This window comes from Condylura cristata, unplaced genomic scaffold (assembly GCF_000260355.1).
Source record: "Condylura cristata isolate star-nosed mole 26May11 unplaced genomic scaffold, ConCri1.0 scaffold00024, whole genome shotgun sequence".
NCBI classification, from domain to species: domain Eukaryota; kingdom Metazoa; phylum Chordata; class Mammalia; order Eulipotyphla; family Talpidae; genus Condylura; species Condylura cristata.
The window spans coordinates 15,454,436-15,473,488 of NW_004567125.1; the positions used below are offsets into that span (position 1 = coordinate 15,454,436).

The 19,053-nt window shown below is 35.7% G+C and overlaps 2 protein-coding genes across 6 annotated transcripts in view; one reads left to right on the forward strand and one right to left on the reverse strand.

Annotated features, from left to right (window-relative positions):
* The window catches only part of NME7 (NME/NM23 family member 7), a 157,614-nt gene extending 155,038 nt beyond the window's left edge, over nt 1-2,576 (reverse strand). For all 4 annotated transcript variants that reach the window (XM_012729101.1, XM_012729099.1, XM_012729100.1 and 1 more), the window contains exon 1: nt 2,552-2,576. In XM_012729101.1, the coding sequence (XP_012584555.1) occupies nt 2,552-2,554 (3 nt within the window). In that variant the 5' untranslated portion in view covers nt 2,555-2,576. The remainder of the gene's footprint in view (nt 1-2,551) is intronic.
* Nucleotides 2,577-2,821: 245 nt separating this feature from the next.
* Nucleotides 2,822-18,376, forward strand: BLZF1 (basic leucine zipper nuclear factor 1). 2 transcript variants are annotated; one of them, XM_012728854.1, is made up of 8 exons: nt 2,822-3,146; nt 3,275-3,367; nt 4,180-4,250; nt 9,721-10,157; nt 11,088-11,287; nt 13,594-13,722; nt 15,324-15,543; nt 17,677-18,376. In XM_012728854.1, exons 3-8 carry the CDS (start codon nt 4,220-4,222, stop codon nt 17,860-17,862), a joined length of 1,203 nt encoding a protein of 400 aa, XP_012584308.1. In that variant the 5' UTR covers nt 2,822-3,146; nt 3,275-3,367; nt 4,180-4,219; the 3' UTR covers nt 17,863-18,376. The 2 variants fall into 2 exon arrangements, with proteins under 2 accessions (XP_012584308.1, XP_004688521.1); XM_004688464.2 differs by lacking the exon at nt 3,275-3,367 and having other exon boundaries at nt 2,823-3,146.
* The last annotated feature ends 677 nt before the right edge of the window (nt 18,377-19,053 follow it).

Here is a 19,053-nt window from a genome sequence, read left to right on the forward strand (position 1 = left end):
GCCTCTCACCGCCCCTGCAACTCTGACTTGTACCCCAGTTATTTGAGATCCTTGTTGGGTACTTGCCACGATCAAGTAACAGGTTACAACCCATGGTTTGAGAAACACTGTTGTAGCGCACACTTGTGGCCCTGCCTCGGTCCACCTCTCCAACCCCATCTACACCAAACATCCCCCATGCATCCTCTAATTTCCATTCTTTTTTATAGTAAACTAAAAGGTCAGCTCCTGAAACATGCCAATCTCTTTGCTGCCTTTGAGCCTACTGTAAAAGCTATTAACTGAAATTGAATTATCACAAATTAGATGCCCATTTCCTAGGCCCAAACTTGTAGGCAAGGCCAGACATAGGGCATAGCCTCTGCCAAGGAAACTTGGGTCGTCTTCTAGCAAATCACTAACTTAAAAGGAATGTTCAGTTTCCAGGACTGATACCTGTACTCCCCAGTTTCCCAGAAGGTGCTTTTTCCAAAGAATAAGATAAGATTTAACTACCCTGCTTGTTCTCTTCAACAAATATGTAATATTAAAAAAAAAATCCAAACAAGACTCCTACCAGATTCATTCTTGTCTCTGTAGTTTAAATGTTTACTGTAACCCCCCTGCACATATACTAAATATATAAAAACCCTTCATTAAGACTCTGAAATAGAAGCATTCCTCTCAGAGCACTCTGAATGCTGTTCCCAGCTCATAATCCTTTCCCCAGATCACTGCATTTTATATTCAGATCTTGAGATAAATGTCACTTCCTCGAAGGGGTCTTCACTGACCACCTGACTTGAGTCACCACACACAATTCCAGTCAAGAATGGAGAAAGAGGAAGGGGGCGGGGGGCGGGTTTCAACAATAGGAGTTTGATAAGCAAATAAGATGGTAAAGGATTCGACACAGAGGGATCATCAGTATGTACACAGTAGAGAGAGTAGGTTTACTACCAGTTTAAAATTGCTTGGGATGTTAAATGAAAGGTAAGTAGCTAAAAGTCAAGAGGGTTAAAAAGAGTGTCTAGGAAAGATAGAGGCAGTAAAGAAGCTAGAGAGGTAAGTGCTAAATCATGGAGGGCCTTGTATGCTATTCCAAATACTCTGAACTTTACATAAAACAAAATAGGGAATGAGAAGTTTAAAGTTTTAAAGAGGTAAGTAACATTAACAAACTTGGGTTTTAGAAAATTCTGGTGGCAGACAAAATAATGGATTGAAGAACTACCAGACCAGACTGCTAAAAACAGTACAAGAGAGCATGCAAGAAATATGATTAAACAGGATTGATTAGGTAGGTAGGGTGGATGGGTGGGTGGGTAGGTAGATAAGTAGGTAGGTAGAGATATACAGATGATGATGGATGGATGGATGTGGATAGATAGTAAGATTGGGTAATAACATGAAAAACACAGGATAGGTGATGTGCTTCTTTATGTCGCGTTCTTAATATGTGTAACTTGAAAGGTGAGTGGCAGAAAACAGAGAGTCTGAATGCACAGGAAAGAAAAGAAAACTGGAAGCAAAATGTCCTATAATAAATGGTAGTAACTGAGCTATAGATTCATTATCCATCATCTCTTCCGCTAATCTAGAAACACAAGAGGGAAAAATCCATAAAACTATTGGTCAGTGTATAGGTTCACGACATGAGGTTGAAGGAACTGACTGTTAGATTATGCCATATGTTTAGAAATGGAAGAAAGAGAGAAGTGTCAAGATATGTAAAGTGAAGATTTTTTTTAAAAGGTTTCTGCGAAAAAGGCAGGCAACAAAAAGGATTGGGAATAGTAATGGAGAAAGAAGGGATGGTGCAGGTGAGAATCCCTAAATTCATAGTTATACCCGTCTGATAAGTCATCTTTACACCCTCCAGTCCCTTATTCATAAGTATTTGAAAGAAGATTTTGTAATTAAATGAATTAGGTAGAGCCCTGTTGTTCTCAAATATATGAGCGGACTAAAATTGAAATCAAGCTTTTTTTTTTTAATGCAAATATCGATCCCCTTCGTGTACACTCAGAATTCCTATTAATTAAACTCAAGAAAGTAAATATTCCAGAAGTTCTCTTGAGAGCCGTTCCAGTTTAAAAAAGCACGACTAGCTAGAAGAGAAGTGATGCAAAATGTAGCTAATACTAAATGGCCTTTAGACATCAGTGCTGTCATTTAGTTGAATAAAGTCTGCAGGATCTAGGGAGACTAGGATCAGTGCTGAGACAGTCCCATACACACAGTCACACGTCACGATGAAGATGAGAGCTTGAAAAGAATGTTAAGGGTGAAAACGCATTTTAAATGTTTGGACGAAATGTCTCACCTCAGACTATTAAACTCAATGCCTTATCCCTAAACTTGCTGTTAGGTTACTCTATAGGCGTGGCGGTACCAAAGTGGAATTCAGGGTGCTGCAAGAAAAAGGGAGAGCAAGGCAGGGAGTCCTAAAAAGGGAGAAAGACGACTATGAGGCGAAAGTTTAGGGGGCGCGTCTAAGTGGTCATCTGGCCCAAGAACAGGGACACTGCGTAACCATAACCGCGGGACTCTCGCCTCGCCTGGCACTCACCATAGTCTCAGGTCTCAGCACAATAAAGTAGGAATCGTTGCAACAGGAAGATACTAACACTAAAGCCGGTTACTCTGGCGACAGAGCCCCGCCCACTAACGGAAATGCGTAGCGTCACCGCCCCTCTGTCCCTAGTGGCTGGAAGTAACCAAAGCCCCGCCCACCCAGCCGACAGATCCACCCCTTCACTCGGTCGCTGTGGGCGACGGAGCTCGGCCGTCCTCTCGCCAACATCATCACTTGTTTGGTTGACACCTGACCCGGAAGCTCAAGAGAATATGCGGTTATAGTACAAATATTCTAGCTTATTTTAAAATAGGCTCTATTGAGTTCTCACTTACTGAAGGCTTCCACCGCTTATTCTGTACTACTTCAGTTTAAGTACACCCACAAAGTGTTCACTTTTTTCTTTTGCAAAGAGAATTCCGGAAATGCAGCCCTGAGTAATCGGAAGTGGTTGTTAGTGAGCGAGCAACACGTCAGGAAGGCCCGGAAGTCTTCGGAATGGGAGAGGACTTTACGGAGAGGTGAACCCACTGATCGAGTAGGACGTCCTGAAAAGCGAAGCCCCCTGAAATCGGTAGAGTCTTTAGAGGTAATTCCAAGAAGCGGCTTGTGTAACTCAGCGGATTTGGGAAAGGGCGAAGGTCTGGGATGGAGTTTGTTCATTAGTTTGGGATCTGGGGAAAAGCTGCCTGTTGCTCAGGGATGGTTTGTCCACAGTGGTAGAACCTCGGATTCGACGTCCAGGGACAGCGGTGGTGGACAGGCTTGCTTCCGAAACTCCTCTTACCCATTCCACACCTCCCTCCCCAGGTATTTGCACAGGAGGATGCTCGCTGTGATTGCACACTTCAGTGTGCCTCTTCCGCGCGCGTGGCTTTGGGGCTGTTTTCTCATTGGAAAAGTGTCTGGATACTTGTTTTCAGAGCCATAGCAGTGTTAAAGACTAAACAAAAAGGTGGTCATAGAAAACCCTGTGCCGAGTTGTATCTCGTACTCTGTACTCTTCGGTGTTTAAACCAGTTGTATCTAGCGTACAGTTCATATTAATGTCATTACTATCGCCATTCTTTCCAAGTTCTCCCATGAATCTTATTCTGTGCTATATGGTAATGCACGTATTTCTGAAAGCATATGTTACAGCATTTTAATTTTACCAAATTAAACTATGACCATTTTTGTTGCTAGTTAAACAGCTCTACAGAGCACCTTTGATATATTTAATGAAAAGTAGTTGTCAATAATGCCTCCTCAGAAAGTAAATGACTTACTGTAAAATTTCTGTTGCTATATATCAATGGAACAAGAATTGGTGAAAAAGAGCCTATAGTAACTTCTGTGCTGTTTTTGAAATAAAGTTCAGGACACACAGCTGAGTAAAGAGTATACTGGTAAGGACAGTGAGACAGAAATTTGACAGCAAATTTCTTCTCGCTTGTTTGACACGTAGCAGTACCATAGGTATAATAATATCCGCTCTGGAATTGGCACATGAGAAACGTGCCCTTTCCAAATGGCTGCTTACTAAATGCTGAAGCAGGTAGTACTGAAATTCCCAGCATTTAGTGAATGTACTTATTATAAGGTATTATTTTAAAAATTCTTCCATATTTATATGTTTTTAGGTGTTCCAGAAGTCGTGGGGTATATTTTCATTGGTTAAAAATGACTACTCTTGAAATTTTAGAAACCAAAGGTAAGTGTTCTTTTGATGATAATTGTTTTTAAACCATGGAATTTATGACAATATGAAGCAATGTTTGAGCCAGGTACCTATGTCTCATAGAGCATTTGAAAATCACTTTGGTGGAGGATCTCTTCATTTGTTTTGTATTGCTGGGAAAGATCTGGATTCCAGGACTCACTTCTAGTTTTTGGTAATTTTTAATATTCCTAGACTTGGAAACCCATTATCCTAACTTCGGTGTTTATACCTGTATGTTCAAATTTCTCATTTTTGTAAATACACCAGTCATATTAGACTAAGGGCTACCTAACTCCAGTATAAACTCATCTTAACTGACAGCTCTCTTCCCAGGTTGGCCCACCTGTGACTATAGATTTTTCTTAAGTCTGTCTCTTTTGGGGGCAGTTCTTTATGCTCTCTTGTGTCTGTGCAAGCATCCTCTTCTCTCCTTATATAATAAGCCTTCCCTTTTGAATAGTAAAAAATAAGTTTAAATAATTTATCTTAATTAATTATATCTACAATGATTCTCTTTTAAAATAAGGCCACATACTGAAGTCATACATGCTGGGGGACGAGGGGGTCAGAGTAGCACTATTCAATTCATAGCATTTATTAACATTTATCATGATAATGGTTACTGTTGAGCCTTGCTTGTCCTGTTTTCCAACATTTCATCCTGTTAATCATTACCATTTTTTAAATACTTTGAAATTCTTTACTTCCATAACACACTTTTTTTATCTATTCCTTCTCTCTTCACTACCCAAAGCAGTAGTCACATGTAGCCATTTGGATTTCAGTTAATATATTTTAAAAGTTAAAAATTCAGTACCTTGGACCCCGCCCCCCAGTGGCACAGCAGGTTAAAACGCTGTACTGTGAAGCTGTCCACCGCCACGGCAGCACGAGTTCCATCCCGGCTGCTCCTCTCAACCGTTTCTTTCAGACATCTGCCTGTTCTGCTCCCCACTATCTCTCTGATGAATCCTCTCACCCCCTGTACCTCTGGCTTGTACCCCAATTCTGTATGCATAAATAAATAAATCTTTTTTTTTTTTTTTTATTTTTTTTTTTTTAAGTTTTTTTTTTTTGTGCATACAGAACGGGGTACAGGCCAGAGGTTCAGGGGCGGTGTGAGGTTTCACCAGACACAAAGTGGGAAACAGAACAGGCAGATCGACGAAGTACACTGCTGAGGGGAGCAGCGGGCGGGTCAGGAGAGGTCTGCCACGCCATGTGGTCACCTCTGGGGCAGGCGGGAATCGAACTCATGAGGAAGCGGCTTTAGATTCTCAGTGCTGTGCTTTAACCTGCTGCGCCACCAGGGAGGGCCCTAAATAAATAAATCTTTAAAAATAAAAATTCAGTACCTCAGTCACACTAGCCATTTTTCAAGTGTTCATTCACTTAGAACATGTGCTGGTCATTTTTGTATTGAGAAGTGCAGATACAGAACATTTCCATTACTAATCAGAGTTCTTTTGGATACTGCTCCTCTAGCAACATTTTCTCTGTTTTTTTGGTTTTTTTTTTTAATCTTCTGGTTTGTCTTTTAAATATTAATATTTCTTAGCTCTTTTACTATTTTGCTTACTCAGGATTTTGCTTACTATTAAGAATGACTGCCCAATCTATAGCTCAGGTCTCTTCCCTTATGATTCAGATATTTGAAGTCTGCTGACCATCTTCACTTGGACATAGATCACAGTTTTAGCATTTCCCCAAGTGAATTCCTCCTGAGACATGTTTTTCTTGGGTGGGAAAAGTTCTGGATATTACAAGATGGGAAACTATTTTCTAGAAGTCAGCTTTTCAGCAAGCCATCCTCCAGCAGCAAACTCTTTAAAGAAGCAGCAAACTCTTTAAAGAAGGCTGAAATACATTTATGAAGAAGCTAGGAAGAAAAACCATGTTGATAAATATTTAGTTGAACTTAATTCATCTGTATGTGGCATCATTTCATAGTCACCAGAAGGCTTTTATGTTATTAAAACAAGCCAAGCAGATATTATTCTGATAGAAATAAAAGGGAGGTTAATGGGAAATAAGAGCAATTAAATGACAACTAATGTGAAAGCAATTAGCCTGGTGCTTGGCGAAAAGCAAAAACTAAATGCCGCATCATTAGTGATTAAGAGTTAGTTATTGTAAGGCCTCTATGAAATTGATTTTTTTTACTATTTATTACTACTTGTTTGTAGTAAGGCAATGAGGTTTGTAGAGGTATAAAACACTTCCACATATATTATTTCATTTAATCTTAATTTTATAATAAGGAAGGTAATTCAGCTAACAGTCCTATTCCTACCTAATATAATGTTACTTGTTATTAGTGAAGAAGTTACTTAGATGGCCTACAATATGTGCACTTGTCATGGTTGACATCTGTCAGTTGCTGCACTTCCTGTAACAACCTGAGGAACAACATTATCTCACAGTGACCACATTTCCTCAGCTGACATCTGAATAATACTGTCATCATGAAAGGGCTTTGCCATTGCTGTTAGGGCTGTTTCTGAAAGGAAAATATGGAGAGGAAAAAAAAGAACAATAGCAATTCAAAAATTAGATTTTGAATCCAAAATTTTTCTTGGGTATAATATCAAAATTAAAATTAAAGGTATTCAGCTGAAACAGTTTAGTGAAAGTAGGTGGAGTAGAGAAGTGTGGAACACTGAAATAATAATTCCCAAAAATAGTCTAAATTTTAACATTAGTCCTATAGAATGTTAGGTGAAAAAGGATTCCATGGGCAGGTCTATTTTGGAAATGCAAGATTGATGGAAAGCTGCACTATAGAACCTCTCAGGACCTTTAATATATTAATGTACTCAGAGAAATTCCAAAGAGAGCATTTTGGAATTGCCCACACTCTTTTGACAAGGAATCCCTATTCGTGAAACCTGTGACAAAAGAATGTTTGGATTCCATGTCGGTAAACATTTAAGTCGGACTCTTAAACTCACCATTTGTAAAATTTCTGAATTAGTTTGTTTCCCTTCAAAGCATGTAAAAGTAACTGACAAAACTTTATCAGTAATGTTGACAATTAAAAAACTATTGATTTTTAATTATGAGGCAACAAACCCTAATTTGTTTGTTTTATAACTGAATCTGCATATATTCTGAAAAGGTTGTCAAGTCATAACTGTTAGGAATTAATGATAGGTAAGGGAGGGAGAAATTAAGTGGTTATTTTATAAATTTTTTTTATTTCCTTCAAAGAGTGGAGAATAGGAGTAGATGTTTTGCTTAGACATTTCTCGTAATTATGGGTTGGTGCCATAAGTCTTTGCCCTCTCACTTGAGGTGAAGTAAAGGTTCATCATGTGTGCTGAATTGTACCTTGTGCATATGTAATAAAGATTTCAGTGTATGTCACAAGGAAAATAGAATTATGAAAGGTAAGTTACTGGGTGAGAAAAAGTAGAGTCCCGGCTCCACTGCCTGCTTGCCCATGCCCTTAGCTACAATAGAAGTCCAGTTGTGACAGAGAAGGTGCTCCCATGGGAGAGGTAGTGCAGCTTGGGTACTCATAACCACTTGAGTAAGTAAAACAGTGTCAATAAAGTTGAGGAAACTGAAGTTGAACCAAAATAGTTTCTTTGAAAAGAGTTATCTGTTAAATATCCATTAATGTTTCATTGACTTAAAAATATAGCATTCACCATCTTGTGATTTTTCTGAATCTCCATTACGTATGACTCAAAATGTTCTAACTTTGCTAGAAATCCTATTTCACTACAATGGAGTATCATGTCTGCCTCTTATTTTTCAGTGGCCTCTTTTTTATTATTATTATTTTTATTAACATGTAGTAAATAAATTTTTCTACATTGCTTTGTAAGTGCCAGAAGATTTTAGCAACAAGATTAATTTATATTAAAGAGGATGAGGCAAACTTAAAAGCAAATTTTAAGAACATGGGAACAGTGTAAATTCTTTAGTAAATGTTCTACAGCATGAACTAACATACCAAACCCTTTAGTTCACTCTTTGAAGTATTCCTTTGTTCATCTACTAGTCTCACTCTTAAGATCCAAGGGATGTTTTGGTATACATTTAATATGTAGAAATGATGAGGTGTCCTATTGTAATTTAAATGTTCTGCAAAGTAGAACACATTAATTATACCCCAAGTGTATTTTTACCTCCTAATAATTGACATAACTGAAGATTATATATAGCAATATATTGCTATATACATAAGAAAAATTGCCCCAAAATAATCTGTTAAATGGAAAAATAGTCCTGAAATCTAGTGATGAAATTTTACAAGATTTTACCATAAAGAAGTAAAAGTCAGAATTACATTTAATAAAATTAAATTATTAAATTTTTAAATTATTAAATTATTAAATTTAATTATTAAATAATTAAATTATTAAGCTTTCTTTCACTCCTTAAATAGAATCCAAATTTATTAGAGAATTTTTAAAGGATAATAAGAACAATAGGAACTATTATTTACTGAGTGCTAACTATTCCAAAACCATTCAAACTTTACATGTTTACATGCAATACTTTTAAGTACTACATTAAACTATAAATATTTAACACCCTTTCCACCCCCCCTAAAAAACAAATAAGGACATAAGGATTAGATCTAGTCATTAATTGGCAGAGTTATTTTAAGACATTTTGACAATTCATATTGTTCCCTGGCCCATTAATTCTATTTTTGAGAATGCACTCAAGAAATGCAACACTTGAGAAAAATCTGTAGGCATGAAAATGTTCACTAAAGCATTATAATGAAATATTGGAATTTCAGACTCTTACAATCTAAATTAATATAATTGTAAATAATGTTACCTTGAAAGCATAATGTAATCACAAAATGGAAAATGAGACTAGCAAAATAGAAAAATATAAAGTAGAAACTCTATCTAAGGAAAGTATTCTTATTAGGTTTTTCCCTTGCTATAGAACACTATGGCAGGTAATTGTTTTGTTTTGTTTTTTTTTTTTTAAGAATTATTTATTTATGCATACAGGACTGGAGTACACACAAGAGTTGCAGGGCCAGTGAGAGGTTTCACCAGAGATAAAGTGGGGAGCAGAATAGGCTGACTGACAAAGCACGCTACTGAGGGGAGCAGAGGGCGGGTCAGGAGAGATCTGCCACGCATGTAGGCAGGGATCAAACTCATGCAGAAGTGGCTTTAGCTTCTTAGTGCTGTGCTTTAACGTGCTACACCAACAGGGAGGACGCATAGTTATTTTTTTTAACTTTATCCTGAGAAAACTTATCATTCCTTCTGCCTAGAAAATTACATTTTTAGGGCCACAACTCAAGAACCAAGGTATCTACTGCCCCTGCTTGAATTTAGAATATTTATATTTTGTATATCCCTCTTACATAAATTCTAAATATATTCTAAAATTCAGTCATTCTAAGTATAGGCATAATACATACCTAGGCATTTTCCTAAATTTTCTTTAGTAAGTAGTTTATGTTCTTTGCTTTTTTTAGTCACCCTTACTTCAGCCCCAATCCGAGGAGCAGGAGATGGAATGGAAACTGAAGAGCCACCTAAATCTATTGAAGTTACTTCTGGAATCCAACCCATAAAGCATCACATCCTTAAGAGTCCGCAAAAGAAAGCAGTTCCCTCAGAGAGCCCAGGAGTTCTTCAGCTAGGGAAAATTCACACTGAAAAAGCAGTGGAAGTCGAAGCTATAAGATTATTGGTTCCCAAAGCTGCTATAACCCATAATATCCCCAACAAAAATGCAAAGGTTAAGTCTCTGGGACTTCATAAAGAACTCCTTGGTCAATTGGAGGGAACTACAGAACAAAGGAAGGAACTCTCAGAGGTAAAGAATATATTGGGAAAGCTCAAGTCCTCTGAAAGAAGGTTACTTCAGGAAAAAGAAGGTCTTTTAAACCAGCTGCGAGTACAGACTGAGGTAAGAATAATTTTAATAGCTTCAGGGGGCACTGCTTCTGGACCTCCTAAGTCTGCATCTTAGAAAATTATGTATCATCCTGGGAATGTCATTCAAGGTTTATTAACATTGTCCCATGTCACAGAATTTTGTTTCAGTACCATTATTAATAGCAATAATGTTCTTCAGTGGCTGTACCTGTGCCAGTACCTGTTACTGGACGTTTATGTTTTGTGTTTTCCATAGCAATATGAAAACCATGTTTATAGATATGTTAAAGTGCTTCCCTTGCATTAATTCTTGAAAGTAAAAGTTCTAGGGTACAAAGAAATTAATTTTTAAATGTTGAAATAAGATTAAGAAAAACTAACTTTCTCTGTTGTCTTTTTTAGCAAAATGTATTGGTTTAATTTTCTGATTTTTTTGCCTTTAAAGTAATTACTAGAATCATTTTATAATTTCTGTGAAGATTTATACTCTTACTATAAAATGGTCAGTTTATGACCACAGTGGCTATAGCTGTATATAAGTATGATTTGTATATAATATGAAAGTTAAATAGTTAAAAGCACATTTTAATACAGATATTTAGGTGATAGAAATCCAAATTATACAGAACAATTTCTCCTTTTTTTCCCTTTATTAAGGTGTAACATTCCTTTACAATACTGTATATGACTTAGGAAGTTAGTCACACCATGTCAGATGCATCAGCATACCACACTCACCCTTCTCACTCCCACAGTTCTTTATCAGTGATCATTGTGCCCCTTCCCACATTTGTTCTCACCTCTTCCCTCTAATATCCTCAATTCTGCAGTCATATTTCTTAGGTTTATTTTGGTTTAGTTTCCTCATTTCCTTTGAGAAAGTTTCTTTTTCATTCATTTTGTTAATGTTAAATTCAGTGACATTACTTCAAGCTGGTGGTATTGGCATGTTCTCTTCTAGGTTAATCGTGAGTTAAAAAAGTTGCTGGTAGCTTCTGTTGGGGATGATCTTCAGTATCATTTTGAACGTCTAGCCCGTGAAAAAAATCAACTTATTTTAGAAAATGAAGCCCTAAGTCGAAACACAGCTCAGCTTTCTGAACAGCTAGAACGCATGTCAATACAATGTGATGTGTGGCGAAGTAAATTCCTCGCAAGCAGGTATTTTCTGTTTTAAATAGATTTCATTTTCTACTTTTTGTACTATCAGCTTTTGACCTATAACACAAGAAAGTAGATTGTGGAGGACAATTTCTGACTCAGGCTGGATATATTTGTTAAGTTGTGGACTCACCCGCCTCTGGATCTTTATAGTCACCTTAAATGGAAAAGTGGTATCAGAAAGATCCTCCCTCATTCCAGAAATCTTGGTTACTAAACTAAAGTAGAAATCACTCCTACTATGGTGTTTGAGACTAAAACAAAACTGTAAACTCAGACATCTAACACAAGAAAATCCAAACTAAATTGTTTTTACCCATCTTCTACTTGGAAAATGCCACAAAACTGCCTCTCAGTGAGATAATATTACTTGTCATTTTTGCTCTGTTCTCATAGTTTTTTGACTATATAGAAGAGCTTACCAACCTTTTCCTCTAAAATACATTTGTATGACATACTGAACGAGGCTACTCTCAAACAGGTAAAAGCTTTAGAGCCCTAATCCTGGCACATAGACACATTGCCATTTGGGAAACTGCCCAAAATTATGCTTCTTCTTGGTATATTTATCCCCTCCTTCCAATTGAGTGACCGGAAAATAAGACCTGGGCATTATCTGTGTATTTATAGTATTTAGTCAGTTGCTCCAAAAATACTATGCTTAATAACTTGAAATTGGTAATCTGGATATACCTCATAAAAATAAAACACCAAACGTTTCCAGGTTGTATCTTGAGAACCACTGGTTAGGATGAATAAATGTTTAGAAAAATATTTCTTCATGTCTTAATATCTGTGATGTTTTCTTATAATTGATTATTCTCAGTCCTTAATTTGATTTATAATTGTGCTATTTGAAGAAATGAGCTGTTTATCGACTGCAAGTAAAAGTTAATTCTCATCAAACAGCTTGAGGCAATCATGCATATATTATACAGATTATTGCGATATATGTATTTTTTAACATTCTGATCAATGCTGATAGTAATATTCTTTTTTTTTTTTTTAATGCATTAAAGTAATAGGTATAGGCCAGAAGTGCAGGGGGTGAGAGGATTCACCAGAGACAGAGTAGAGAGCAGAACAGGCAAGTCAACTGAAATCACTGCTGAGGGGAGCAGCAGGCAAGACAGGAGGGGTCACCATGGGTTCAATCTCCCTAGCTGAGATTGAATTCATGCCGCAGTGGCTGGAGATAGCATGACAGCACAGAAAATTTAAGACTTGGGCCTCCAGGGAGGCCCCCTTCTGATAGTAATATTCTATGGCAATAAATAAAAATTAAACTCAGTATTATGGATATTTTCATTGATTTAATCTTTCAGTGTCAAAATCGTTTCCATTTTAAAAAATACAATTATATAATTATCACTATGGTATACAAGACTTTAGTTTTCAGATTTTTAGTTAAATAAACATACTTAAAATTTTGCTTTAATTCTATCAGTGGAGAACTGATTAAGTAAATTCTGGTACATACAATCAGAAGAAAATATTAAGCTCCTTTTCTTTAAAAGGAGTTTTATAAGGTAGTTCCCTACATGCTAATATGAAAAAAAATCACCAAAATAAATTTTCAAGGAAAAAAAAGCAGTGTGTAAAAAAAATTGTATTAAATAATCCCTTTTTGTAAAGAAAATAGATATTTTATATCTGTTATATATCTATATATATCTGTAGCATATAAATTATATTATACATTATTATGCAATAATACATAATAAATTATATTACATATTATTGTGTAATAATATATACTTCATTAAAATAGATAATTTTTTAAGACATTTCGCCAGAATGTTAGTTTACATGCATTATTTTTTTCTGAATAAAATGTATAAGAATGTGTACTGGCTACAAATAAAGAGAAATGTGGATGCTGGACAGGAAGACAGACTTAGTTTTGCTTTTATATAAGCCTTTCTATGTCTTAATGGTTTTAGAAGGGCAAAGAGATAATTGAGTGGTAGAAAATACTCATATTTATTCTCTCTAAAATTTTCTATTTTAAAAAATTATTATTTTTTCAAAATTTGATCAATCTAAAGTAAGATTGAAGTGTATTCTAAACGTGACTGTATAGGAAAAATTAAACAGTTGTTTCCTCTGTCATATTGTAAAAAAAATTTTAGTTGAGCCCCTTTAATTCTAAGCTTAGCGACATTTTAAATGTTTTGGTATAGATTTAAAAATCAAATACTAGTCCAGATTTTATTTGTATGCTTTTAAAAATGACAGTAACAGAGATAATATATTAAATGTTTTAGTGCCAGAGAATTTATATGCCAGACTTTACTCTTTTCCAGAGTTATGGCAGACGAGTTAACCAACTTCAGAGCAGTTTTACAGCGCCAGAACCGCGACGCCCAGAGCGCTATACAAGATCTCCTGAGTGAACGGGAGCAGTTTCGTCAGGAAATGTTATCTACCCAAAAGTAGGACACTTGTTTACATCCTGAAATCTATTTCTCCTGCAAGTGTTGTTATTGTGATAATTCTTTGGTGTTTATACACTTATTAATTTACTGAGCATATACTTGGAGTAACGTTTTAAGATAGATGCCCAGGGAAGAAAGAATATAAAAATAGAAGAAATGCTTTTGACATTCTTACTTGAGAAGAGAATAATTATAGCAAATAATTTGACAGCAATTTTGTATGATTTTTGGTAGAACCAAAAAGTACCCAGGCTTTCCTTTGGAAGGAACTCTTTATGAGGAGGATTCTTTCTCTTATATTAACAGCCTTTGCTCATATCCATATGCTCTAGAACTATCAGAATTAGTGGTCTTTTTGAAACTTCTTTTTATAACTGATTTATTATAAATCAAGTCGATAGGGGTCAAATGGTAAATTAGAAGAATAAACAATATATCCAAATACCAGATTTTGTGGGAAGCAACTAAAGCAGTGTTTAGAGGGAAATCTATAGATTTTAGCACTTAGTTTAGAAAAGAAGCTCCCATCAGTAACCTTTCTTAAGAAACACAAGGAACAAATTAAGCAAATGGAAGAAAATAGTAAAGATGAGAGTGGAAATGAATGAAATGGAAAGCCAAATGCTGTTTCTTTGAAATAACAAGTTTAAGAAACCACTAGGAGTATCATCAGAAGAAAACAGATACACATTACAAGGATGAGGAGGAGGGCAGGACACTGCAGATTCTGTTGACATAAAGAAAATAAGGGTATATAATGAACTGGTCATTGCCACTGATTTACAACCTATATGATAAATGAAATGGATAGACTTCTTAAAAGACACAAATCTGATAACACAAGAACAGATAACCTGCATAGCCCTATCTATTAAAGCAATTAAATTTGTGTTAAAAACCTTCTAGTAAAGCAAACTCTACTTGTATTCGATAGGTGGATTGACTAGTTAGTACTGGCAAGCATCTGAGGTAGAAGCAGAACCAAACTTAAACAAGCTCTTCTAGGAAATAGAATTTCCAACTCATTTCTGAGGCCAACATTATCTTGATACCAAACCTGACAGACATCACAAGAAAACTAAAGACTGATGTCTCTCATGAGTATAGATGTAAAGCTCTTTCTTTTTGTGAATTATATACACTACTATATAGAGGTTTACACATCATAGTCCAATAGGTTCTATGCCAAAATTAGTGGGTTGGTTTATCATTCAAAAAAATTAGTTAACATAAGTCTAAAGAAAAAAATACCAAATGAGTATCTTAGTAAATACACCAATTCAGTGGTTCTGTATTACTTTCTATGTTAATATGTTTTAGCTACCCTAAAATGGTAACCCTAAATTTAGTTTAATTTAGTTACCCTAAAATGAAAACTAAAAAGTACTTATTTGTTAAGTGATTTCCAGATATAATGTAAAATTAGCTAAGTGCTTTATATACTTTAACTTACTTTACCAAACTTCTAATTTATTAAACTCTGAAAGATAGGGAAAAAAATACGGTATGATGTCAGAAATGTTTCTCACTTATTTAGTATCCTTGATTTTTATAATTTATCCTGTGATTAATGTTCAGTATGTATGTATTCTTTGTAGATTATTGGAGGAGCTCTTAGTTTCCTTGCAGTGGGGAAGAGAGCAAACTTACTACCCTAATACACAACCTCACAGCACAGCAGAACTCGCATTAACAAATCACAAGTTGGCAAAAGCAATAAGTTCTCATCTTCTTGGAAATGTTGGCATGAATGGTCAAAAAAAGATTCCATCAACAGTTGAATTCTGCAGCACCCCAGCAGAAAAAATGGCTGAAAAGGTAAATATTTGTCATAGTAATATATGAAACCTCTAGACTGTCATTTTACTGAAAGATGGCTGATTATAATGCTTGCACCGGGAGTTAGGAAACGTGAGAGGGAACCCTGATTCTCATGCTGAGGAGCCTGCAAGCTTAGAGAAAAGTATCTTCTCCTCTGAACTCTATTTTTCCTGAACATTATTACTCCACTCCAGAGAAAAGCTGTAATTGTTTTTAAAGAAGTCTGTATTTTTAGCCACTGTGAATCATTGATAATCATTTTCTTGAATTCACTGTGCTGTGAAAACTACTGTGTAGTGTAGTGTAGTGCAGAATCAGTGAGGGTAGACCTATACTATTAGTTGTGGGTGAATTGAGGGTTTATATAGGTACCCGATCAAATACGGTGGTCTCACAGTACTAGGACCACAGCCAGGATCACCTCTATTACACTTTGACATCTCCTTCCTCTTTGCCATCTAAGGCCTAATATTAACCAGAACTATTCCACTTTTAAAAACTATCCCACTTCAACTCAGCAGTTCTGAAATCTCCTATCTCAACTTCTTTTCTTTCTAGCTCCAATTCTTTCATTCTGATTACCTCTGTTTCTTGTTCACATTATAATTTTTATTCTCTAGATCCCTATATTTTTGTCTTCATCTCAGTAGCGCACTTCTGGATTCTTTCCCTGCCGTAATATCTCCATTCTTAGTTGCTTTTCTGCTGCAACCTTCTCTTGGGTACCCTGAAAACCCAAGTTCTTTATCATTTCAACTACTTATTGAAAGCATTACGTCGCACTTAACAAATGACTTTGGTTCCTAATCTCAGAACAAGGAGGGCAGTGACCAAAAAATACTCCCTCAAGGTCCCACTTGATATCTAGAAGCCAACCTATACGGCAAACCAGCCTTACATACACTTCTTCCACTGCAAAAAATATTCCAGTGCTCTCCAAATCATGTTCTCCGAGCCCATCAGACGTCACCCAGTAGTTAACCCTTCTGTCTATTGGCACTTTCCTTTTGGTCTAAAAACATACCCAAGTATCTAAAAAAGAAAAACCTCTTATCTTTAGTTCTCTGGTTATGGTCTGTTCATCTTCCCTTCACAGTCAAGAATCTCAAGCATATTGACCATACTTGTTTGTACTTACATATCATCCAATCCTTAATTCCCACCATTACTGATCCCAGTAGACTTCCAGCTCCACTGGTCTCAGAAAGTGCTCTTACAAAGGTCATACATATTTGTTGTCATAGTGGTAAATTCCTTTCTTAAAACCCCCGTGACTTCTGTGACATTACTCTTTCTTGGCTGTCATGCTACTGCCTATAAGTGTTGATTTTTTCCATTGGAATTCTTCATGTTTTCAAAAACCCCTAGTTGCTGAAACACCATACTTTCCCAGCTCTTTGCAAATTCTGGGCAAAAGAAATTGCCCATGCTGAGCCCATGCTTGAATCCTTCCTCACATACCTTTATGCTTTGAGACTTCAACTAGGACATATTTTTAGAGTTTAAAAGTATATTCCTGTAGGATATTCTATATGCCAGACATGTTATCCTTGCTTTTAAATGGAAACTTTTTAAACTCAAAGAGTTCCTCCTATTTTGGATCTCAGAATTGGCAAAGTTAGAGTAGAAGAAATGGTAGAGCATTTTGTCCATGAAATCCAAGAACCAAAAACATAGTTGTTCACATAAAATAAAGCATATAAATTAGAAAAAAGACACTGAAAGCCATTGGTTCTATACATAATTATCAAAAACTTTGAAGTAACATTTCAGTGGAAGAAAAAAGATAGTAATCTGATTCCAAGCAGTTGAAAGAAAGATTGAAGAAGTGGGTAGAGGGTAATTTTTGGCTAAGGATAAAAACTGACATCACCTAACGTAGAACTGTTAGGGTCTATGTTTCCGAAAGTTTTTTCGTTTTCATAAGAGAACATTAACCTAATCACTAAACATAATTGCTAAATTTAGAGCCTTTTAAGAAAAGGGATACTTCTTTAATTAAATTCATCATTCAGATGTTATTTTTTCATGGTAATTATATATTTGTGAAATAGAACTTTATAGTATAAAGAAAGGACTTGTACAGTTCCTACTGCATATGTGTGATGATTCCCTTCTTATTTTCTTTAGGTTTTACGAATTTTGGACCCAAATACATGTACAGAAAGCTCACCTGATAATCCATTTTCTGAGTCTTCACCAACCACCTTACTTGCTGCAAAGAAAAAGATTGGACGATTTCATCCCTATACTAGCTATGAAAATATAACTTTCAATTGCTGTAATCACTGCCAGGGAGAACTTACTGTCCTTTAACAATTGTTATGTTGGAGGCATGCTATAGGCACTTGCTAATTACCCAAAAGCCACTATGATTTGGGAGCTGGGGTTCTGTTGCTAGTCAGATCATTTTCTACTTCATTCTCTATGTCAGTAATATATATCTGCAAAGATATTTCATGTACTGGACTCCAGATTACTGTTTCTTAGTAAAGATCTCAGGATAAGAAAAGTCAGCCTTTCCTTTAGGCTCTGAATTATATATCTTACTATTATTTTATATAAGCAGGTAATCTAAGGCAAGAATTGGCAAACTACAGCTGTGGTTCATATTATAGTCACACGTATTCATTGTCTGGATTTTTTTTTCCCACAGGTTTTGTGGTCCTTTACAGAAAGTTTTCTGACCCATGTTCTAAAAATAGCTGAAGGGCTGGAGAGACTGCCCTTTCCCTTTTTGGTAATTTCTGAGATATAAAAGAGGCCTATGGAAATACTATGGGTGAAGGAATTATTTTAAAAATAAATGCTTTATGTTAGAAAAATAAAAATATTTTATAGTTGCATTGACAAGTGCTTCATTTGGCAAAACATGTTTTCGTGTTGGCTTTGTGCAGGGAATTCCATATTCGAAATGGATTCAACTTGACACATACAGGAGAAATAGATATACAATGGCCAATAAGCACACCAAAGATGCTTACACATCACTATTAGAAAAATGCAAATCACTATTACTTCATGCCCATAAAGACCGCTGCTATTAAGGAAAGCAAAATAACAAGTGTTGATAAGAAAGTGATGAAAATGGAACCCTGTGCCTTGCCAGTGAAAGGCAAAAAGGTTATAACTACTACTGAAGATCTGTGGCAGTTCCAAAAAAGTTAAAATTACCAAATAACTGAAAAATTTTACTTTGAGGTTGATACATAAAAGAAGTGAAAGCAGAAATTCAAATAATCATATACCAAAGTTCACAGCAGAGTTTTTCATAATAGCCAAAAGGTACCCCTGGTGCCTTTGATAGATAAATAGATAAACAGAATGTGATATATACATCCAATAGAATATTAATTCCTAAAAAGGAATGAAAATCAGATATAGGCTGTAACATAAACCATTACCACCAATGAAAAAAGACATAAAGGGACAAATATTGTATTTACATGAAATAATCAAATTCAAGGAATAAAAAAATCTATTTGCACTTACAATTTCAGCAAATCT

What these genes read in the sequence shown, in the direction of transcription:
- BLZF1 (XM_012728854.1), top strand. Translation starts at nt 4,220, where the DNA reads ATGACTACTCTTGAAATTTTAGAAACCAAAG. An exon ending in AGCTGCGAGTACAGACTGAG is followed by an intron (nt 10,158 to 11,087) that starts GTAAGAATAATT and finishes GTTCTCTTCTAG; the next exon opens with GTTAATCGTGAGTTAAAAAA. An exon ending in GAAATGTTATCTACCCAAAA is followed by an intron (nt 13,723 to 15,323) that starts GTAGGACACTTG and finishes TATTCTTTGTAG; the next exon opens with ATTATTGGAGGAGCTCTTAG.